We start from the raw sequence: 20,386 nt of genomic DNA on the forward strand, positions 1-20,386 counted from the left end.
AATAGACTTTGACTCTAGATACTGGTGCTGCAAGCATATCTTCATTAAACAAAACAGACTTTGACTCTAGATACTGGTGCTATAAGCATATCTTCATGAAACAAAACATATTTTGACTCTAGATACTGGTGCTGCAAGCATATCTTTATGAAACAAAACAGACTTTGACTATAGACACTGGTGCTACAAGCATATCTTCATTACACAAAACAGACTTTGACTCTAGATACTGGTGCTGCAAGCATATCTTCATGAAACAAAACAGACTTTGACTGTTGATACTGGTGCTGCAAGCATATCTTCATTAAACAAAACAGACTTTGACTCTAGCTATTGGTGCCATTGGCATATCTTCCGCACAGTCTGCAGTGTGTTTCCTCCAATGTGCCAGTGATCCGCCTATTTCCAATCTGTATGGTGTGTCGCGTGAACCAGCGCCAATCAATAATGGAATATGCTTCTAATTAAGGCGGCATACAAAATTAATGTCATGAACTCTCAATGCAATTCACACAGACCACACTCAAACGATGTTAGCTGTGTTGTTAGTGCTCGGCTAACACTGGTATATATATATATATATATATATATATATATATATATATATATATGTGATTGGGGGGGGGGGGGGGCGGCATGTAATTGATTGTGTTTATTTCTCGCCACAAAAATTAAATGCTATCCTGAGTATGTGGGTGGGATGGGGTGGAGGGGGTTTTGGTGTCTATTTTTCAATATTGAAATTAAACAGTGAATAACACATATATTTGTGGGAGGAGGCAGGGTTTGGTGTTTATTTCTCATCACTGAAATTAAACAATGTATAACATAGTGTTTTCCCCAGCTTGTTTTAGCATGGTGCAGCAGCATGCCTCAATGGCCTTAATCAGCGCCATGCTGCCCTGAGATTAAACAAGCCTTTTTCAGTAATTAATTCTAAAATTGCCGTTATAAAACACCAAAAAGGTATTATTAATTAATAAAATATGCATTTTATAATCTTTTGCCATTCATTTATTAATGCAAGCACATAAATTACATTAATGTTTATTTCAATTAATTTTTGTGCATTTTTAATGAAAAACAAGTGCCCGAAAAGGGTGGAAATGCCCAAAAGTGTTTGGTCTACCATGCCTTGCCAAATTTCTAGGGAAATCACTATAACATGTAAATGTATTTGGGGTGGGGGGAGGGTTTGACGTATATTTCTCTCTACTGAAATTAAACAATGTATAACACATGTAAATGTATACACATGTAAATGTATTTGGGGTGGGGGGAGGGTCTGACGTATATTTCTCACTACTGAAATTAAACAATGTATAACACATGTAAATGTATTTGGGGTGGGGGGAGGGTCTGACGTATATTTCTCACTACTGAAATTAAACAATGAGTAACACATTTAAATGTATTTAGGGTGGGGGGAGGGTTTGACGTATATTTCTCACTACTGAAATTAAACAATGAGTAACACATATAAATGTATTTGGGGTGGGGGAGGGTTTGACGTATATTTCTCACTACTGAAATTAAACAATGAATAACACATGTAAATGTATTTGGGGGGGGGGGGGAGAGGGTTTGACGTATATTTCTCACTACTGAAATTAAACAATGAATAACACATGTAAATGTATTTGGGGGGTGGGGGGGGAGGGTTTGACGTATATTTCTCACTACTGAATTAAACAATGAATAACACATGTAAATGTATTTGGGGGGGGGGAGAGGGTTTGACGTATATTTCTCACTACTGAAATTAAACAATGAATAACACATGTAAATGTATTTGGGGGGTGGGGGGGGGAGAGTTTGACGTATATTTCTCACTACTGAAATTAAACAAACTTAGTGTCCATTTTTATGAGTTGAAACTAGGGTCTATACTTTTAAAATTCGCAATTGGCGAATTTTGCAAGTGCCAGAGCTAGTTCTGTTATATGTATTGGTGGTGGTAGGGGGGAGGTATGTTGGTATTATTTCTCATCACTGAAATTTAATCATGTATTTGTGGGGAGGGGAGGTATGCTGGGGTTTATTTCTAAGCACTATAAGAAAGCACCCAAGAAACACAGATTTTACATGTAAACATTGTAAGTAAACTCCACCACTTACATGTTTATTCATTTGGTTAAGCTACTGACTGTGTAGTTGTGCCAGAAAAAAAAGAAAAAAGAAGAAGAAATGTTTTATTTAACAATGCACTCGACACATTTTATTTATGGTTATATGGCGTCAGACATATGGTTAAGGACCGCACAGATTGTGAGAGGAAACCCGCTGTCGCCACGATATGGACTACTCTTTCCGATTAGCAGCAAGGGATATTTTATTTACGCTTCCCACAGGCAGGATAGCACAAACCATGGCCTTAGTTGATCACTGGCTGGTGCAAGTGGTTTACACCTACCCATTGAGCCTTGTGGAGCACTCACTCAAGGTTTGGAGTCGGTATCTGGATTAAAAATCCCATGCCTCGACTGGGATCCGAACCCAGTACTTACCAACCTGTAGACCGATGGCCTAACCACAATGCCACCGAGGCCATGGTATGTGCTGCCTTGTCTGTGGGTAAAGTGCACATAAAAGATCACTTGCTGCTAATAGGAAATATATAGCGTTGTACTCTGAAGTCTATCTGTCTCAATGACCACATGCTTGACATCCAGTATCTTATAATTAAAGGCGCAGACCCTAGTTTCAGCCACTGCATCTCGACTGTTATATCAAAGGTCCTGGTATGTGCTGTCCTGTCTGAGGGAAAATGCATAGAGAAGACCCCTTGCTGCTTAAATGCTATGGCGGCCGATTTTCACTGGCACTATTTACACAGAGCGTTGCAACAAATGAAAGAAAAAAAGAAAGAAAGAAATGCTTTATTTAACGACACACTCAACACATTTTATTTATGGTTATATGGTGTCAGACATATGGTTAAGGACCACATAGATATTGAGAGAAGAAACCCGCTGTAGCCACTTCATGGGCTACTCTTTTCATTTAGCAGCAAGGGATCTTTTATATGCACCATCCCACAGACAGGGTAATCAATACCACAGCATTTGATATACCAGTCGTGGTGCAATTGGCTGGAACGAGAAATAACCCAATAGGCCCACCGATGGGAATCAATCCCAGACCGACGACGCATCGAGCGGGTGCTTTACCACTGGGCTACATCCCGCACCAAACGACACCAAACAGCCGTAATTTTAAAATGTGCTGAGGTGTTGTCCTGTGTGTGAGAAACTGTAGCAGCTAGTAGTAAATATATAGCGTGTTGTACTCTGAAGACTGTCACAGTGACCACATGATTGACATCCAGTATCAATCACCCGCTATTGGATATCAATTGAAAATGAGAATAAATTTTGTGAAAGCGTCATAAACAATGACGTTATGGATCGTGATTGTAGGGTTTAAAAAAATATATTGAAAAAATATTAATTAAATTCTTCTGTAAATCTTAAAGCCGCACACCTTAGTTCTGTCCAGCGAAAATAAATTATAATTTGGTTAATCTACAAACCTGTAACACACTTAGATCACGTTTTTATCAAACGGGGTGAAAAAGCAGGTTTTATATCGATAAATACCATGTCCCAATTGCTTGAAGTAATTTTGAAAGTTAGTATTCTGATGTCACCGGTAGATGTCGCTCGAAGCACAACAATGCCTACGTCACGACAAATTTCACAGACTTGGGGTGCGTTCCTTTCACCTCTCCTGGACATGTTCCAACTGTTCTGTCCTGGTTGTATCTCCTCTTCAGATATCATAAGACTTAGCCAAATTATTGGTTTTAAAGGGTTTGTAACGTTTTGTATTGAGACACTTACTTGTCTGAACTTTATTGTTACTGAAAATGTTCACGAACTGTGAAGAAATATCTCACAAATGAACAAGCAAACGACAACAAATCGGATGTTGATTGCGCGAACTGTGCACGAGAAAACAAACCGAACCAAAATGATAACGGTCACGTGGTATACCAACGTCTGTGACGTTTACACAGGAAGATTCCCTCTAAAAATAGATTGGACCTCGCTTGCTTAACGTTTTTTTCTCAAGTGCGCGCGGCATTTTAAGAAATACAAAAAATGCATTTCGTGGTTTTACAAACATCAGGATTACCAGGATTACCAAAAAGCACTTCAGGTGAATGGAAATGTGTATTCTAAATAATAAAATGTAAGTAAAGTGCAATTTTATTTGTGAAAAAAAATGGGTTTAATAGCGAAAAACAACGCCGTAATGGTTAACAACTAGCCGTAACTAGGGCGTGTCCCTTTAATTTGTTAATTAGACTCACTAATATATCCTCTAAACTATGACACACTAAAATAGTGTCACAATAGTTTGTTTTTTGTACAATTTGAGTTTGAAAAATGTAGGTTTAAAATTAAATATTTCAAGTTGGAAACTTGGGTCAGTGATGACGTGTTCTGGTTGTAAAGCTGGGTGGATAAGAGTTAAACAGGGAAATACCATCTAAAAATAACTAGAACTTGTTAATAACCATTACTTCTCAGATGAATGTTTGTGTTTAGAATTATAAAAAATGCATTTTAGGGTATTGCAAAATCCGGGATGACCAGAACCTACGGAAATTAATATTCTAAAAAATAAAATGTAAGTAAGTACTTCTAACAAATTTTTTTCCAAAACGCCTTTAATTTTTAAAACATATGCTGTAGTGTTTAAAAACTACTAGGGTCTGTCATGTTAATAAATCCTGGTTGGAATGAGGCCAAAGTTGAAGTCCATCAATGATGATGATCAATTCTGTCCAAGACTCATCTCAAAACCAGTATGGCACCATACCCAAATTGTTTTGCAATTATTATTTTTTAAGTTAACCTTTTGACAAAATTAATTTCTCTTATTATTACCATATAATTTTCTTAACCCTAACCCTAAATCTAATCCATTTTCTTTCTGATGGAGGCCCACTGCCCTTACCCACTGTCGACTGTAGTTGCTTTGAACAACTATTCAATTCCATAGCGCTATACTCAAAAAATTTCTTTCTGAAAAAAAAATGGAATGCAACACTTGTCCAATTCCAAAATATTTCAAACCCATAACCACCTATAGTCCGTCCTTTTTTGTAAATAATTTTAGTTTGGTTTGACGTAAGGAAAACAAGTAAAAGTGTTTTGGAAATAACAAAAATATACCATTTTTGTGTGCAATTTAGAAAACAATCAGCTCTAATTAACTAGTAGTAAATTTTATAGTATGAAGAAAAGGTGTTCCCCGTGGAACACACTATATAGTAGGGACACTTACGATCTGTTTTAGTTGAATTATGTACCTTCAAATTCTAATTATTTTCTGGCAGAAAGTTTGTTAATATAGTACAAATTGACCATGTAGTAGGCAGTCACCTGTCGTAATAAGCCACGTTTTGATACTCTTTGGTGGCTACTTAACACAATTCTGACTGTACATGACTTAAAGGAGTTCAATCACAGATTTAGTGAGCCTTGTTTCTCCAAATATGCATTATAAATGAAACTTACATTCATTTGGAATACCAAACCTAGTTATTGTATGATCCAAAATATTTTAATTGACCTACGATCGAGGGAATTCCACAAGTTTCTTTTTTAAAATTTGGAACTCTTCTTGTGATGACACATGAAAAATACGGAAAAACAGACTCGTAGTGATAAGGCTATATATACGACAACCGTATAATGTATTTTTGGATTTTATATAAACAATCGCTGTGTATAGAGACTTGGCAAATGAGGGCCGGATATATATATGGCAAATAATAAAAAATATTTTATGACAAAAATAACCGCGAATACGCTGAAATAAATAATAAACAGTCGGAACATGAACTCACCATATTATTATTATTATTATTATTATGCGCGTGTGCAAATTATTTTGACTGGTTCGCAAAGTGGTATTTCGGTTTTAATATATAGCATAAAAAAACAGTGTACTGTTCCATGTTTTGTCGTCCAAAGGTTTGCTAATTATTACTTAACCCAGTTGAATCCAGTTCTACGTGCAGGGACAAGTTCAGCCTGCCGTTTGTGCGTGTGTGCATGCACGTTAATCTTGCATTTTTATAGCCAACACTCCTCCAGATAAAACACCGCCCCTCCACCCCCAAAAAGTAGTAGTAGGCTAATAGTAATAATAATAATAATAATACTAATAAGTAGTAGTAGTAGTAATAATAATAGTAATAGGAATAATAATTGTGTATTATTATTATTATTATTATTATTACATGTATTACAATGTTGGTAAAATCACATCGCGGTGGGGTGGGGTGGGTGGTTGCGGTTGTTAAAAAACATTACATAACTTTAGAGGGGGACCCGCAAGTGGTCTCAACTTTAGTAGTAGCCTATGAAAAAAAAGTATTTTGAGTTTTATTGTCCCTTGCAATTTTGAGCATTTGAAATGTGACTAAATACAGCAAAATAACCTTTTAGTCATATTTATTTACGGTAAAATTAACTTTTTTACAAAATTTACGTAAGCAGGCTGAAAATTGCAATCAGTGAAAAATTATTAAGTTCAAACCCTGTTGTTAGTTTGTGTACTGTCCGTAGTTACTCTTTCAGTTAATCTACCTCAGCCACTGATAATTTGTAACTGTTATTTTTATTTATTTATTTATTTATTCATCATCATCATCATTAAATAATTTTTTGTATCATCATCATCATCATCATTAAATAATGTTTTGTTAGTACTGTAGGAACAATATGACACTATTCATATATCTATGGAAAACGTACACAAAAGGGTCCGCTAAATTCATATACTCCCCCACCCCCTCCCCTGTTCAGAAAATGCACTGTTCGTACAGTACTTAGTATGTATTCCTCCTGTTCCAGATGGTTTGGTAATATGGATCAATCAAATACATGTACATATTTACCGCCTATATACATTTTTGCTGTGAATATAGCCAGCACTCGTTACCGGAGGCTATAGCCTTCGTATATATAGTCACATCGTATATAAACACTGTCTAGTTCAGAGTATTCTTTAAATATGTAACAATTCCTATCCCAGGTCAGCTGTTATGGCATATTTTGTATAATAATGAATCTGACAAGGTGGAAAATGACGGTGTTTGTGATCCAGATGTTTAGAGTTTTTCGCGTATGATTAATGATAAATTTACCTATAGATGCAAAGGCCTAACTAGTTAGGATTGTCGACGTTTAACATGCTTCTGTTACTAAAATAAATTAATGTATAAGCTTATTATCATTCAGTACATGTTTTTATTATTTTTTAATAACTAATTGTCAAATTTTTTTTTTTTCTTCTATTTACCCTACGTCGCAGAGGACGGTCAAGCGTTCTCATTACATGAGCTTGGTAAATCGTTTTGGCACTGTGGTTATTCAGGGAATGCCCGTCGCGTGACTCAAAATAACACGTCACACCTCTGCTCTCCAAATAGCCGCTATTTTTCTTAGAATTATGGACCGTACCTATAATTCAATTATTTTTATAAAATATCAATAATAAGTGTGATATGGTGGTTATGTAGATGGTTCAATAAAGTACTTTTAGGTACAAATCAAATGTATATATTGTCATATAATACCTTGTTGGGTCAATAATTAGGTCAATCATCTGTGAGAAAGCGCGTTTAATTAAAACCTTACAATACTCCAGGAATGTTAGTATAAAATGTCTTCCAAAAACATACACAAAAACAGTTTATACACACATGACTTATTTAAAACCATGCATTGTTGAGTTATGTAAGTATAAAGTACCTCCAAAAATACATACACAAAAATAGTGTATATGACCGGCTTAAAACTTCATTGCCCCAGGAATTTAAGAATGAAATACCTTCCAAAAACAGTGTATCTGACTTATTTAAAACCCTACAATGCCCCAGGAATTAAGAATGAAATGCCTTCCAAAAATAGTGTATATGACTTATTTAAAACATTACAATGCTCCAGGAATTAAGAATGAAATGCCTTCAGAAAACATCAGAAAAGCAGTATATATGACTTATTTAAAACCCTTCAATGCTCCAGGAATTAAGAATGAAATGCCTTCAGAAAACATCAGAAAAGCAGTGTATATGACTTATTTAAAACCCTTCAATGCTCCAGGAATTAAGAATGAAATGCCTTCAGAAAAACATCAGAAAAGCAGTGTATACGACTTACTTAAAACCCTACAATGGACCAGAATTAAGAATGAAATGCCTTCAGAAAACATCAGAAAAGCAGTGTATATGACTTACTTAAAACCCTACAATGGACCAGAATTAAGAATGAAATGCCTTCAGAAAACATCAGAAAAGCAGTGTATATGACTTACTTAAAACCCTACAATGGACCAGAATTAAGAATGAAATGCCTTCAGAAAACATCAGAAAAGCAGTATATATGACTTATTTAAAACCCTTCAATGCTCCAGGAATTAAGAATGAAATGCCTCCAGAAAACATCAGAAAAGCAGTGTATACGACTTATTTAAAACCCTACAGTGCCCCAGTAATATACGTAATACAGGAGCACCGCTTGTAACTACGCATTCCTCTTAAAGATATTATCAACTTAAGCATCGCAAATCTAGTAACAAAGCTGGGGAAATGGCTGCGGCTAAAAATAGAGGATCTTGAGGCAGGAGAGAAAAAAGGCAATTACATCCCAAGCTAATGAACATGTGAATACCGATCTCTCCGCACATAGGGAGGATATCGAATTTAGCACCATCTTCATGGGCTTCTTCTGAAGTAGAAAATATTTAATTCACAACACTTGGTGGGTGGGAGTGGGGGTGGGAGTCTGTGGGGTGAATTTAGCACCACCATCTTCATGAGCCTCTTCTGAAACAGAAAACATTTCATGGGGCTGATGGTGTGGGTGGGGCTGGAGGTTGGGGTGGGGCTAGTGGTGCAGGTGGAGCTGGTGGTTGGGGTGGGGCTGGTGGTGTGGGTGGTTGGTGTGGGGCTGGTGGGACTGGCGGTGCAGGTGGGGCTGGCGGTGTGGGTGGGGCTGGCAGTTGGGGTGGGGCTGGCAGTGTGGGTGGGGCTGGTGGTTGGGGTGGAGTAATTCTGCACCACCATTATTTCTTTCACAACACTCTTGGGGGGGTGGGAGGTGAATTTAGTAGCACCATCATCATCGCATATTTCAAAAGTGGTCAACATCAGACACAAAAATTCTAATTAGCAGCTCAAACTATCTAGAACCAAAAATAATTGCCTTCAATATAGTTTACATATAACAAACAGAAATTTTGTTTTAGCAACTATAAACATTAGGAATAGCAGAAACACATGGTGTACACACATTAATATTCAAGAAAATGTCATTAATATCCAGTTTTATTCATTAAAAACCATGTTAGCAGGGACAATTTCTAAATTTCATTCACAATGCTCTTGGGAGCCGGGATGGGGGCAATTAGCACCAGTCATCCTGGTCCACTTTTGAAATTGAAAACATTTCATACACAACGCTTTTGGGGGGCAGCGACAGCGACATAGCCCAGTGGTAAAGTGGCTAGTGCTTTCGTGATGTGCAGTCGGTTTAGGATCGATCCCCGTCAGTCAAACTTGTACTTTTACGGGGAGCAATAAAATGAAAAGAATTTGCTGTTGTTTTGTTTTTTGTTGCTGGGTTGCTTTAGGCTTTTTTTTTTTGAAAGGACTATTTGGTGGGCATTTTTGTGGGGGTTTGGAGGTGGTGGTGGTGGTGGTGGGGGGGGGGGGTATTTTTTGGAGGTGGGTGTTGTTTCTTCGTGAGGTTTTGCGGAAATTGGAGGTAGGGGTAGGGTTGGGGTTTTTTCACATTGGTGAAAAAAGAGAAGATTGTTCTCATAACTGCATTCATGACATAATTTTTAATCATGAATGAGTCCACTAGAGGGGGCAGGGGACGTAGGCCAGTGGTGAAAAATTTAAAATTCATCTCTGCATTATTTAGATACTTTACGGTACGTGTAAACTGCATACCTTGGTACAGCTACATTCCATAATGTTGATAGGGTGTCAAGACTGTTAGTAATAATCATGTAATATCATTCAACTAGACCAGTGGTAAACCGGTTGCTTGATGAGCCATCAGTCTGGGATCGATCCTTGTCAGTGGCCCATTGAGCTACTTTACATTCCAGCCAATACACCACGACTGGTATATCAAAGGGCATGATATGTGCTGTCTTGTATGTGGGATGGTGCATATATATGATCCCTCTCTAAGACTGTCAAAAATTACCAAATGTTTGACATCCAATAGCGGATGACCGGCCTCGATGGTGTTGTGGCAGGCCATCGGTCTACAGGCTGGTAGGTACTGGGTTCGGATCCCAGTCGAGACATGGGATTTTTAATCCAGATACCGACTCCAAACCCTGAGTGAGTGCTCCGCAAGGCTCAATGGGTAGGTGTAAACCACTTGCACCGACCAGTGATCCATAATTGGTTCAACAAAGGCCATGGTTTGTGCTATCCTGCCTGTGGGAAGCGCAAATAAAAGATCCCTTGCTGCTAATCGGAAGAGTAGCCCATGTAGTGGCGACAGCGGGTTTCCTCTTAGAATCTGTGTGGTCCGTAACCATATGTCTGACGCCATATAACCGTAAATAAAATGTGTTGAGTATGTCGTTAAATAAAACATTTCTTTCTTTTTTTTTCTCAAATAGCGGATGATTAATAAATCAGTATGCTCTGCATTATTTAGATGTTTTACGGTATGTGTAAAATGTGTACCTTGGTACAGCTACATTCCATGGTGTTGGCAGGATGCCAGACTGTTAGTAATGATCATGTAATATCATACAAGTAAAGGGGGTGGGACGTAGCCCAGTGGTAAAACTTTTAAAACTTCATCTCTGCATTATTTAGATGTTTTACGGTATGTGTAAACTGCGTACCTTGGTACAGCTACATTCCACGGTGTTGGTAGGGTGCCAGGCTGTTAGTAATGATCATGTAATATCATACAACTAGAAGTGTGTGAGTTTCTCACTAACAGGAATATTTGCTGGAGCAGCTTCCCAGGTACACACGTCAATAACAAAGTGAAATCAAATACCACAGCCAAATTCCTGCAGACTGGATAAAACTAAAGAATGAATATTATCAGGTAACAGAAGGTTCCGTTGTATGTATCCCAGTGCATACCACTACTGATGAATGCACTAATTTGGTTCTTCTAAAGAAGAAGGGCCGAATTTTACGCAGCCTGTTTTTCTTAAACACAGGTGTAAGCATAGCACATGTATGTAGTTACACAATTATGTGCAAGACATAAACAGGCTTTGACCGGCATCAGTGGCGTCGTGGTTAGGTCATCGGTCTACAGGCTGGTAGGTACTGGGTTTGGATCCTAGTCGAGGCATGGGATTTTTAATCCAGATACCGACTCCAAACCTTGAGTGAGTGCTCCGCAAGGCTCAATGGATAGGTGTAAACCACTTGCACCGACCAGTGATCCATATCTCTAAAATTTGCGTTGCAAATTGCGACATGATACTGAATGAAATAGTTCATGTTTTGCTGCAGGCAAAATTTAAATGATCACCTACGTCTACAGTTGGGCAGTATTGAAATTTCAGGTTCGGTATCGGTATTTTGGTGGTGATTTACCTCGGTATCGGTACAGTATTCGGTATTGATACAATAATAATACCGATACTGAGTTGTATTTTCGGTATACTCAGCTTTAAATACATGCTTGTGTTAAGGCTCATCCACCAATTTCATCTAAATAAAATTAAATTCCACACACAAGGCATTCATCTTTCTCTTCTTTTAAGCTATTTTGAGTTCATCAGATATATATTGTTAGTGCTTTACTAAATGACAGATAAAAAATTTCAATACAAAAATTTCGGTATTTTGAAATTTGCTTGGTACGGTAAATCGGTAATGACATGATACCGATAATGAACAGTATATATACGGTATACCGCCCAGCTCTATCTACGTCTGTTTTGAGCCTGCCAACAGCAGTTTAAAAAAAAATTCAACAAAATTAAAAAACATTATTCCTCCGACTAACAATGGAGGAAGAGAGGATTCAAGTCGGAGGAAGGCAAAATTTGGAATAAAAATGTAGTTAGTTAGCATATATATATTACTTCAATTTCAATTGTCTGTAAGCTGCAAAATGCCTAAATATATCTAAAGAATTCTTTTACTTACGCCAATCAAACATACAAACTGTACAGCATGAGCATTAAAAAATTAAAATCATTTTTTTAAATGTTTGATAATGCTGATAGTGTTAAAGTTTTATGTCATTGATATGTCACTTATTTGGATTTCATTAAATTTTAATATTGCTAACATTTTATCACTGACAGTCATAATTAGCTCTCGCTTAAATATCAGCAGCATAAGAGTTTACCAGTACGGCCAACACTAAATTACTTCCTGAACAATAGCGGCCATTCCACAGTAATTACTAAATTAGGCCACTGGAGTCAAGGCAAATAATTACGACTGGATGTGTGAAGGCTAACCACACAATTAATCAACCTTTTGTAACCACTGCCTGGCAGCATGCAGGGTCAGACAGACTGTTATGTAAAGTGTGGGTGGGTGTGGCAATACCTGTCTGAATTCCACCGTATGCAGGGTAGACAGACTGTTATGTAAAGTGTGGGTGGGTGTGGCAATACCCGTCTGAATTCCACCTTATGCAGGGTCAGACAGACTGTTATGTAAAGTGTGGGTGGGTGTGGCAATACCCGTCTGAATTCCACCGTATGCAGGGTCAGACAGACTGTTATGTAAAGTGTGGGTGGGTGTGGCAATACCTGTCTGAATTCCACCGTATGCAGGGTAGACAGACTGTTATGTAAAGTGTGGGTGGGTGTGGCAATACCCATCTGAATTCCACCGTATGCAGGGTCAGACAGACTGTTATGTAAAGTGTGGGTGGGTGTGGCAATACCCGTCTGAATTCCACCGTATGCAGGGTCAGACATATTCACCGTATGCAGGGTCAGACAGACTGTTATGTAAAGTGTGGGTGGGTGTGGCAATACCCGTCTGAATTCCACCGTATGCAGGGTCAGACCGACTGTTATGTAAAGTGTGGGTGGGTGTGGCAATACCCGTCTGAATTTCACCGTATGCAGGGTCAGACAGACTGTTATGTAAAGTGTGGGTGGGTGTGGCAATACCCGTCTGAATTCCACCGTATGCAGGGTCAGACAGACTGTTATGTCAAGTGTGGGTGGGTGTGGCAATACCCGTCTGAATTCCACCTTATGCAGGGTCAGACAGACTGTTATGTAAAGTGTGGGTGGGTGTGGCAATACCCGTCTGAATTCCACCGTATGCAGGGTCAGACAGACTGTTATGTAAAGTGTGGGTGGGTGTGGCAATACCCGTCTGAATTCCACCTTATGCAGGGTCAGACAGACTGTTATGTAAAGTGTGGGTGGGTGTGGCAATACCCGTCTGAATTCCACCTTATGCAGGGTCAGACAGACTGTTATGTAAAGTGTGGGTGGGTGTGGCAATACCCGTCTGAATTCCACCTTATGCAGGGTCAGACAGACTGTTATGTAAAGTGTGGGTGGGTGTGGCAATACCCGTCTGAATTCCACCGTATGCAGGGTCAGACAGACTGTTATGTAAAGTGTGGGTGGGTGTGGCAATACCCGTCTGAATTCCACCTTATGCAGGGTCAGACAGACTGTTATGTAAAGTGTGGGTGGGTGTGGCAATACCTGTCTGAATTCCACCTTATAAGGAAGGGGCAGGACGTAGCCCAGTGGTAAAGCGTTGTCTTGATGCGCGATCGGTCTAGGATCAATCCCCGTCGGTGGACCCATTGGGCTATTACTCATTCCAGCCAGTGCTCCACAACTGGTGTAACAAAGGCTGTGGTATGTACTACCCTGTCTTTGGGATGGTGCATATAAAAGATCCCTTGCTGCTAATCGAAAAGAGTAGCCCATGAAGTGACGACAGCAGGTTTCCTCTCTCAATATCTGTGTGGTTCTTAACCATATGTCTGACGCCATACAACCGTAAATAAAATGTGTTGAGTGCATCGTTAAATAAAACATTCCTTTCTTCCCCCTTGTAACGGGGCAGGACGTAGCCCAGTGGTAAAACACTCGCCTGATGTGTGGTCAGTGTGGGATCGATCCCATCTGTAGACCCACTGGGCTATTTCCCCACCAGTGCACCAAAGACGGTGATATGTACTATCAGGACACAATATTTCACAAGAACCATTGTTCTGTTCGTGTGTCGGTTATGAAACTTTAAAATCATGAGAACCTCCAATCGGTTACGTGGTGAACAATTACATTCTAACATTGAAAGTACCATATATCAGTAATGAAAGTGAAAATCTGTTTATGTTTTTAAATACATTTGAACCATCAATGTAGCACAGAATCATAGTTCAAGTGTTTTAGGATGAGGCAGACCTAACACATCGGTTTACGAGTATATATTCACGTAACCCGAACAATCAGTTACCTTTAAGTAAAACTCACATGAACTGACTTCCGGTTATGATTGCAAGAACGATCGTTTTGCACAAATCTAATTTTGCGTAACCTATTTTTTGGCCATATTTCTGGGGGCGGGACGTAGCCCAGTGGTAAAGCGTTATCTTGATGCGTGGTCGGTCTAGGATCAATCCCCGTCGGTGGACCCAATGGGCTATTTCTCGTTCCAGCCAGTGCTCCACAACTCGTGTTACAAAGGCCGTGGTATGGTACTATCCTGTCTGTGGGATGGTGCATATAAAAGATCGCTTGCTGCTAATAGAAAAGAGTAGCCCATGAAGTGGTGACAACAGGTTTCCACTCTCAATATCTGTGTGGTCCTTAACAATATGTCCGATGCCATATAACCATAAATGAAATGTCTTGAGTGCATCATTAAATAAAACATTTCCTTTCTTCCTTTTTTTTTTTCGCGCAGAATTTGGAGCACCATTTACTTGGATATGTAGAGGTTATTACCAAAGTAGTTTTAGGTATCGTCAATATCATATATTAGGAATAGAAAATTATTTTGATTCCTAATATATAACATTGATGATACCGACACACACGAGGGTAATAATCACTTTATCATATAATCTCAAGCTTAATAAACTGTACAAGCAACTTTAATTCCAGTCTGCCATTACTAGATATTCAAATGACATAAGAATAGGTGACGCAGTGTCTTTTTGAATGGAAATGACGTCAAATTCGAATATCATTTTGGATGTCCTTACATCAAAATAAACTAGTGCTCAACATTTTTTTGTTTTTTAAACGCTGGACAGCTTTCTGTGTAAAGTTGCTGTTGAAATGTTTTTATTTGATGACTATGAATGCACACATCAATTATGGAGTGTCACCGTAGAACGCTGGCTTAAATGTCAATAAACGTAGTGCCGTGACCTCGATTAATTTACATCTACTTTGCAAAGTTATCAAATTCTGAAAGTATGTGATCTGATAAATATCATACTTTGATTACACTGGATATGCTAGAAAATATATGATAAGATGGGTTATGCAACAATTAAATGGGTTAACTAGGCATCGAAATAAGCACTGTGTCTAATAACCCATTTACAGGTTACCACAAACTATAGTCTGGTAACCTATAGGTTACCACATCTATAAGTTGGCGCTGCTAAAATGCAGACGTTCTGAAATTGTCTCGGTGCACGCAAACATCGGTAGGAAAAACGAAATCCGGAAGTAAATTTATCTAGTGGGTGCGGCTTAAATGCGGATTGCCGAAACTGCTTTGCAATTGCGCACAAACATAGGTGCAATTTCCTACAAAAAAACGAAATGCGGAAGTAAATTTATTTAGTGGGCACTGCTTAAACACAGAATGACTATAATTGCTTGCAATTGCTAAAGTGTGTGCTAACATCGATGCAATTCTTTATGAGAAAATGAAACGTGGAAGCCTGGAATGCATTGCCTGGTTTATGTTTGGAAACTACCATTCGTTTAAAAAAATTTGATCGGAAAGAGTAGCCCATGTAGTGGCGACAGCGGGTTTCCTCTCAAAATCTGTGTGGTCCATAACCATATGTCCGACGCCATATAACCGTAAATAAAATGTGTCGAGTGCGTCATTTTTTTTTTTATCCAAATGTGTTACAGGTCTGTAGATTAACTAAACTTAGTGTGCATTTTCATGGGCTGAAACAAGGGTCTGTCCCTTTAATTGAATGATCAAACGTACAAAAGGTGTACATAGGGGTTGGGTTTAATTAACTGATCAAACGTACAAACGGTGTACATAGGGGTTGGGTTTAATTAACTGATCAAACGTACAAAAGGTGTACATAGGGGTTGGGTTTAATTAACTGATCAAACGTACAAAAGGTGTACATAGGGGTTGGGTTTAATTAACTGATCAAACGTACAAACGGTGTACATAGGGGTTGGGTTTAATTAACTGATCAAACGTACAAAAGGTGTACATAGGGGTTGGGTTTAATTAACTGATCAAATGTACAAAAGGTGTACATAGGGGTTGGGTTTAATTAACTGATCAAATGTACAAAAGGTGTACATAGGGGAGGAGGTAGGTAACAATTATACATTTTGTGTTATACATGTACTTCATGGATGGCCCCTTATTTATAAATGTTGAAAAAGCATCTACCTGTCTAATAAAGCTGTTGGAACTATCCGAGAAACTGCCATCTGATCTTTTGAATTTTCCTTTTCGCTTCGATCCTTTACCCTGCTAAAAACAAAAATTATGAAAACAATTAAAATTTTGTGCCTACATCAAAACTAAACTAAAAAAAAAGAAGTTTGTTTTGTTTAAAGACACCACTAGAGCACTCTGATTTATTAATCATCAGCTGCTGCATGTCAAACATTTGGTAATTTTTGACATACAGTCTTAGAGAGGAAACCCGCTACATATTTCCATTAGTAGCAAGGGGTCTTTTATATATGTGCACTATCCCACAGCAGTGTTTCTGCTAGAAAGAAATTTTTGGGTATAGCGCTATGGAATTGAATGCAACCACAGTCAACAGGGGCTATGGGGGGCCTCTTCCACAAAGAAAATGGGTTACATTTAGGGTTAGGTTTAAGAAAATCACACAATAATGATAAAGTCATTAATTTTGTCAAAATGTTAACTTAAAAAAATTAAATTTGGGTGTGGCGCCATACCCATTTTACCCTCTAGCAGAAACCCTGCACAGACTTTGGTATACCAGTTGTGGTGAACTGACTGGAATGAGAAAACATCAAGACTAAGTAAAATTAATGAAAAAAACTCAGGATAGTGGGGATGGACCGGCTAGGACTCACCCTGTCCATTGCCAAGTTAGCCAACTGATAATTTTTATACAAAGTTGGTACATTCATTCATTACTATATCCAATTAAGGTTGAAGCACACTATCCTGGGCACACATGTCGGCTCTCTGGGCTGTTTGTCCAGGACTGTGGGGTTGCTGTTAGTTGGTTAGTGAGAGAGAAAAGGGTGTAGTGGCCTTACACCTACCCATTGAGTCGTTAAAACTCACTCTGGGTGGGAGCCTGTACCAGGCTGCGAACCCAGTCCCTACCAGCCTCATGTCCGATGGCTTAACCATGACGCCATCAAGGCTGGTGGTGGCTACAACATGTAGTCCTTGCAGGGCTCAAGGAGGCACGATTTATCTCAGTCGGTTGAGCGGATCGCAGGATCGAACCACCTCTGTAGATCCATTTACCTGATTGGTTTTTTCTCATTCCAACCAGTGCACTACAACTGGATAAAGATCGTGGTATGTGCTTTCCTGTCCGTGGCAAAGTGCATATAAAATATCCCTTGCTACTAATGAATAAATGTAGTGGGATTCCTCTCTAAGACTATATGTCAGAATTAACAAATGTTTGACATCCAATAGCATATGATTAATAACTCAATGTGTCCTAGTAAATCACAGGCCATTTTTCACGGAAATGTTTTATTTAATGACGCACTTAACACATTTTATCTAGGGTTATATGGCATCGGACATATGGTTAATGACCACACAGATATTGAGACAGGAAACCAGCTGTCGCCACTTCATGTACTACTCTTTTCGATTAGCAGAAAGGGATCTTTTATATGCACCATCCCACAGAAAGGATAACACATACCACGGCCTTTGATATACCAGTCGTGGTGCACTGGTTGGAGCAAGAAATAGCATTCACCGACGGGAATCGATCCCACACCGACATTGCATCAAGCGAACGATATACCACTGGGCCATGTCCCCCCCCCCCCCCATTTTTTCAAGAGACAGATGTATGTATGATCATCTCCCATTTGTTTTTCTGCGCCCTTCTTTATTTTTTAGCATCCTGTTATAACTTACAGCACCCAGCTCCGCCATTTCAAAATGCAAACTTCTTTCACACTGAAAAACATCGATCAGTCTGCATACTGGACATCAAAGGAAACAAGCTGCATTGTGTACGAAAGCGCAACTGATGAAATACTTCAGTAGCTTCTGTAATTTTTTAACAGCCTCTGTTATGTCCCATACCAGTATTCATTTGTATGTTTGATACACACAATAACAGCTATATTTTATTTTAGCAATGAAAACGGTTTATTTTTATTGTTTCGCCAATTTCCAACTAAAAAAAATTTGTCACGTGATCAGAACGGCCATTCTGTCTTTTGTGTCTAATATTTTAACCTCAATTGCAGATTTAATTGGTCGTAACTGATGATTTTTACTTACTGTCATTTGTTTATTCGGCAATTCCTTATAAAACATTAGAAACATTTTTAAAAAAGTGGTAGTGTTCATTATTAAAATCATTTATCTTGGGTGCCAAATAATAATTATATACACCGCCTTTACAAAAACAAAACTTTTTATCAGCTGGCAATATTAATGCAATCGATTCACTCGATGAAGATGGAAATAAAAAGAACAGAAACATGTTATTGTACAGTAGGTGATCACTTAACAAGTTTTTTTTTTCTTCAGATATCTTAAAATATAAATTTATTAAAATAATAATATTCAAACTTTGATCAGTATAACAAAACGAATACCCATGAATGTCAGATCGACAATCTGTTTTAACTGAACTACATTTTAACTAACAGTGCACAAAATATATAGCAGCTTGCACATCTGTAACATGTACCAACTTTTCAGTACCAGATACCAAGGAACAAAATAAGGGATAGGTATTTCCACAAAGTCGACCAACACACAACGATATACGGTAAACTAACGTTCCTTTTTTCTTTCTTTTTTCACCCAGCTAGAACACTGTATACAATTTAATGTCATCCATAGAACAATTTTCATGTCATATTCACCGTAAACATGGGCAACTTCGTCTCGGAAACACCAGGTTCCGTTAGATGTTAGCTTATGCTAGTAGTCCATGATTCCATTCATAATAAATTCTTTTTTTATTGACATAAATTGAAGAAATTTGAATACATGTACATACATAAAAATAACCTTTCAGTCAAGTTAATTTGCTGCAAAAGTCAGTTTAAAACAATTGGCATCGGCATACTCCAAATTGCCGTCGTTTTTTTTTTTTAATTGCAGTGAGTGATAAAATTGTTATGTTAAGAGTCCTGCTACATTAGCTTGTATTTAGCTTGTTGTACATTTTGTATTTAGCTTGTTGTACATTGTGTATTCAGTGTGTTATCCATTGTGTATTCAGTGCGTTATCCATTGTGTATTCGGCTTGTTATCCATTGCGTATTCAGCGTGTTATCCATTGCGTATTCAGTGTGTTATCCATTGCATATTCAGCGTGTTATACATTGCGTATTCAGCATGTTATCCATTGCTTATTCAGCATGTTATCCATTGCTTATTCAGTGTGTCATCCATTGCGTATTCAGCGTGTTATCCATTGTATTCAGCGTGTTATACATTGCGTATTTAGCTTGTTATCAATTGCGTATTCAGTGTGTTATACATTGTGTATTTAGCTTGTCATACATTGTGTATTCAACGTGTTATACATTGTGTATTTAGCTTGTTGCACAATGTGTATTTAGCTTGTTATACATCGTGTATTCAGCTCGTTATACATTGCATATTCAGCTAGTTATACATTGTGTATTCAGCTCGTTATACAGTGTATTCAACTCGTTATACATTGTGTATTCAGCTGAGGTTGAGCATGTGATTTTATTATACTGATGGAAAGAAATAAGGGAACACATCAAATTGTAGACCAAATTTAATTCACTACTAGCATAGTAATGTTTGCATTTCATACCAAGTTGTAATGTGAGATTGAATGTCTGTAGTGTTGAATGCGCTGCCTGTATGTTCCCAGACAATTTCTGACAATATCAATTGATTTTTAATGCAGTCATTATTTCTCGTTGCTCTCTGTGTGATCCTTTATTTCTTTCCATCAGTATATATTTTAATTTTATA

The 20,386-nt window shown here is 38.1% G+C and overlaps 1 protein-coding gene across 1 annotated transcript in view; it reads right to left on the reverse strand.

Annotated features, from left to right (window-relative positions):
• The window catches only part of LOC121387576 (voltage-dependent L-type calcium channel subunit beta-1-like), a 69,518-nt gene that overhangs the window by 43,038 nt on the left and 6,094 nt on the right, over positions 1-20,386 (reverse strand). Inside the window, exon 2 of the mRNA XM_041518735.1 lies at positions 16,622-16,705. Coding sequence (XP_041374669.1) covers positions 16,622-16,705 — 84 coding nt within the window. The remainder of the gene's footprint in view (positions 1-16,621; positions 16,706-20,386) is intronic.

Source organism: Gigantopelta aegis, chromosome 13 (genome assembly GCF_016097555.1).
Source record: "Gigantopelta aegis isolate Gae_Host chromosome 13, Gae_host_genome, whole genome shotgun sequence".
NCBI lineage: Eukaryota > Metazoa > Mollusca > Gastropoda > Neomphalida > Peltospiridae > Gigantopelta > Gigantopelta aegis.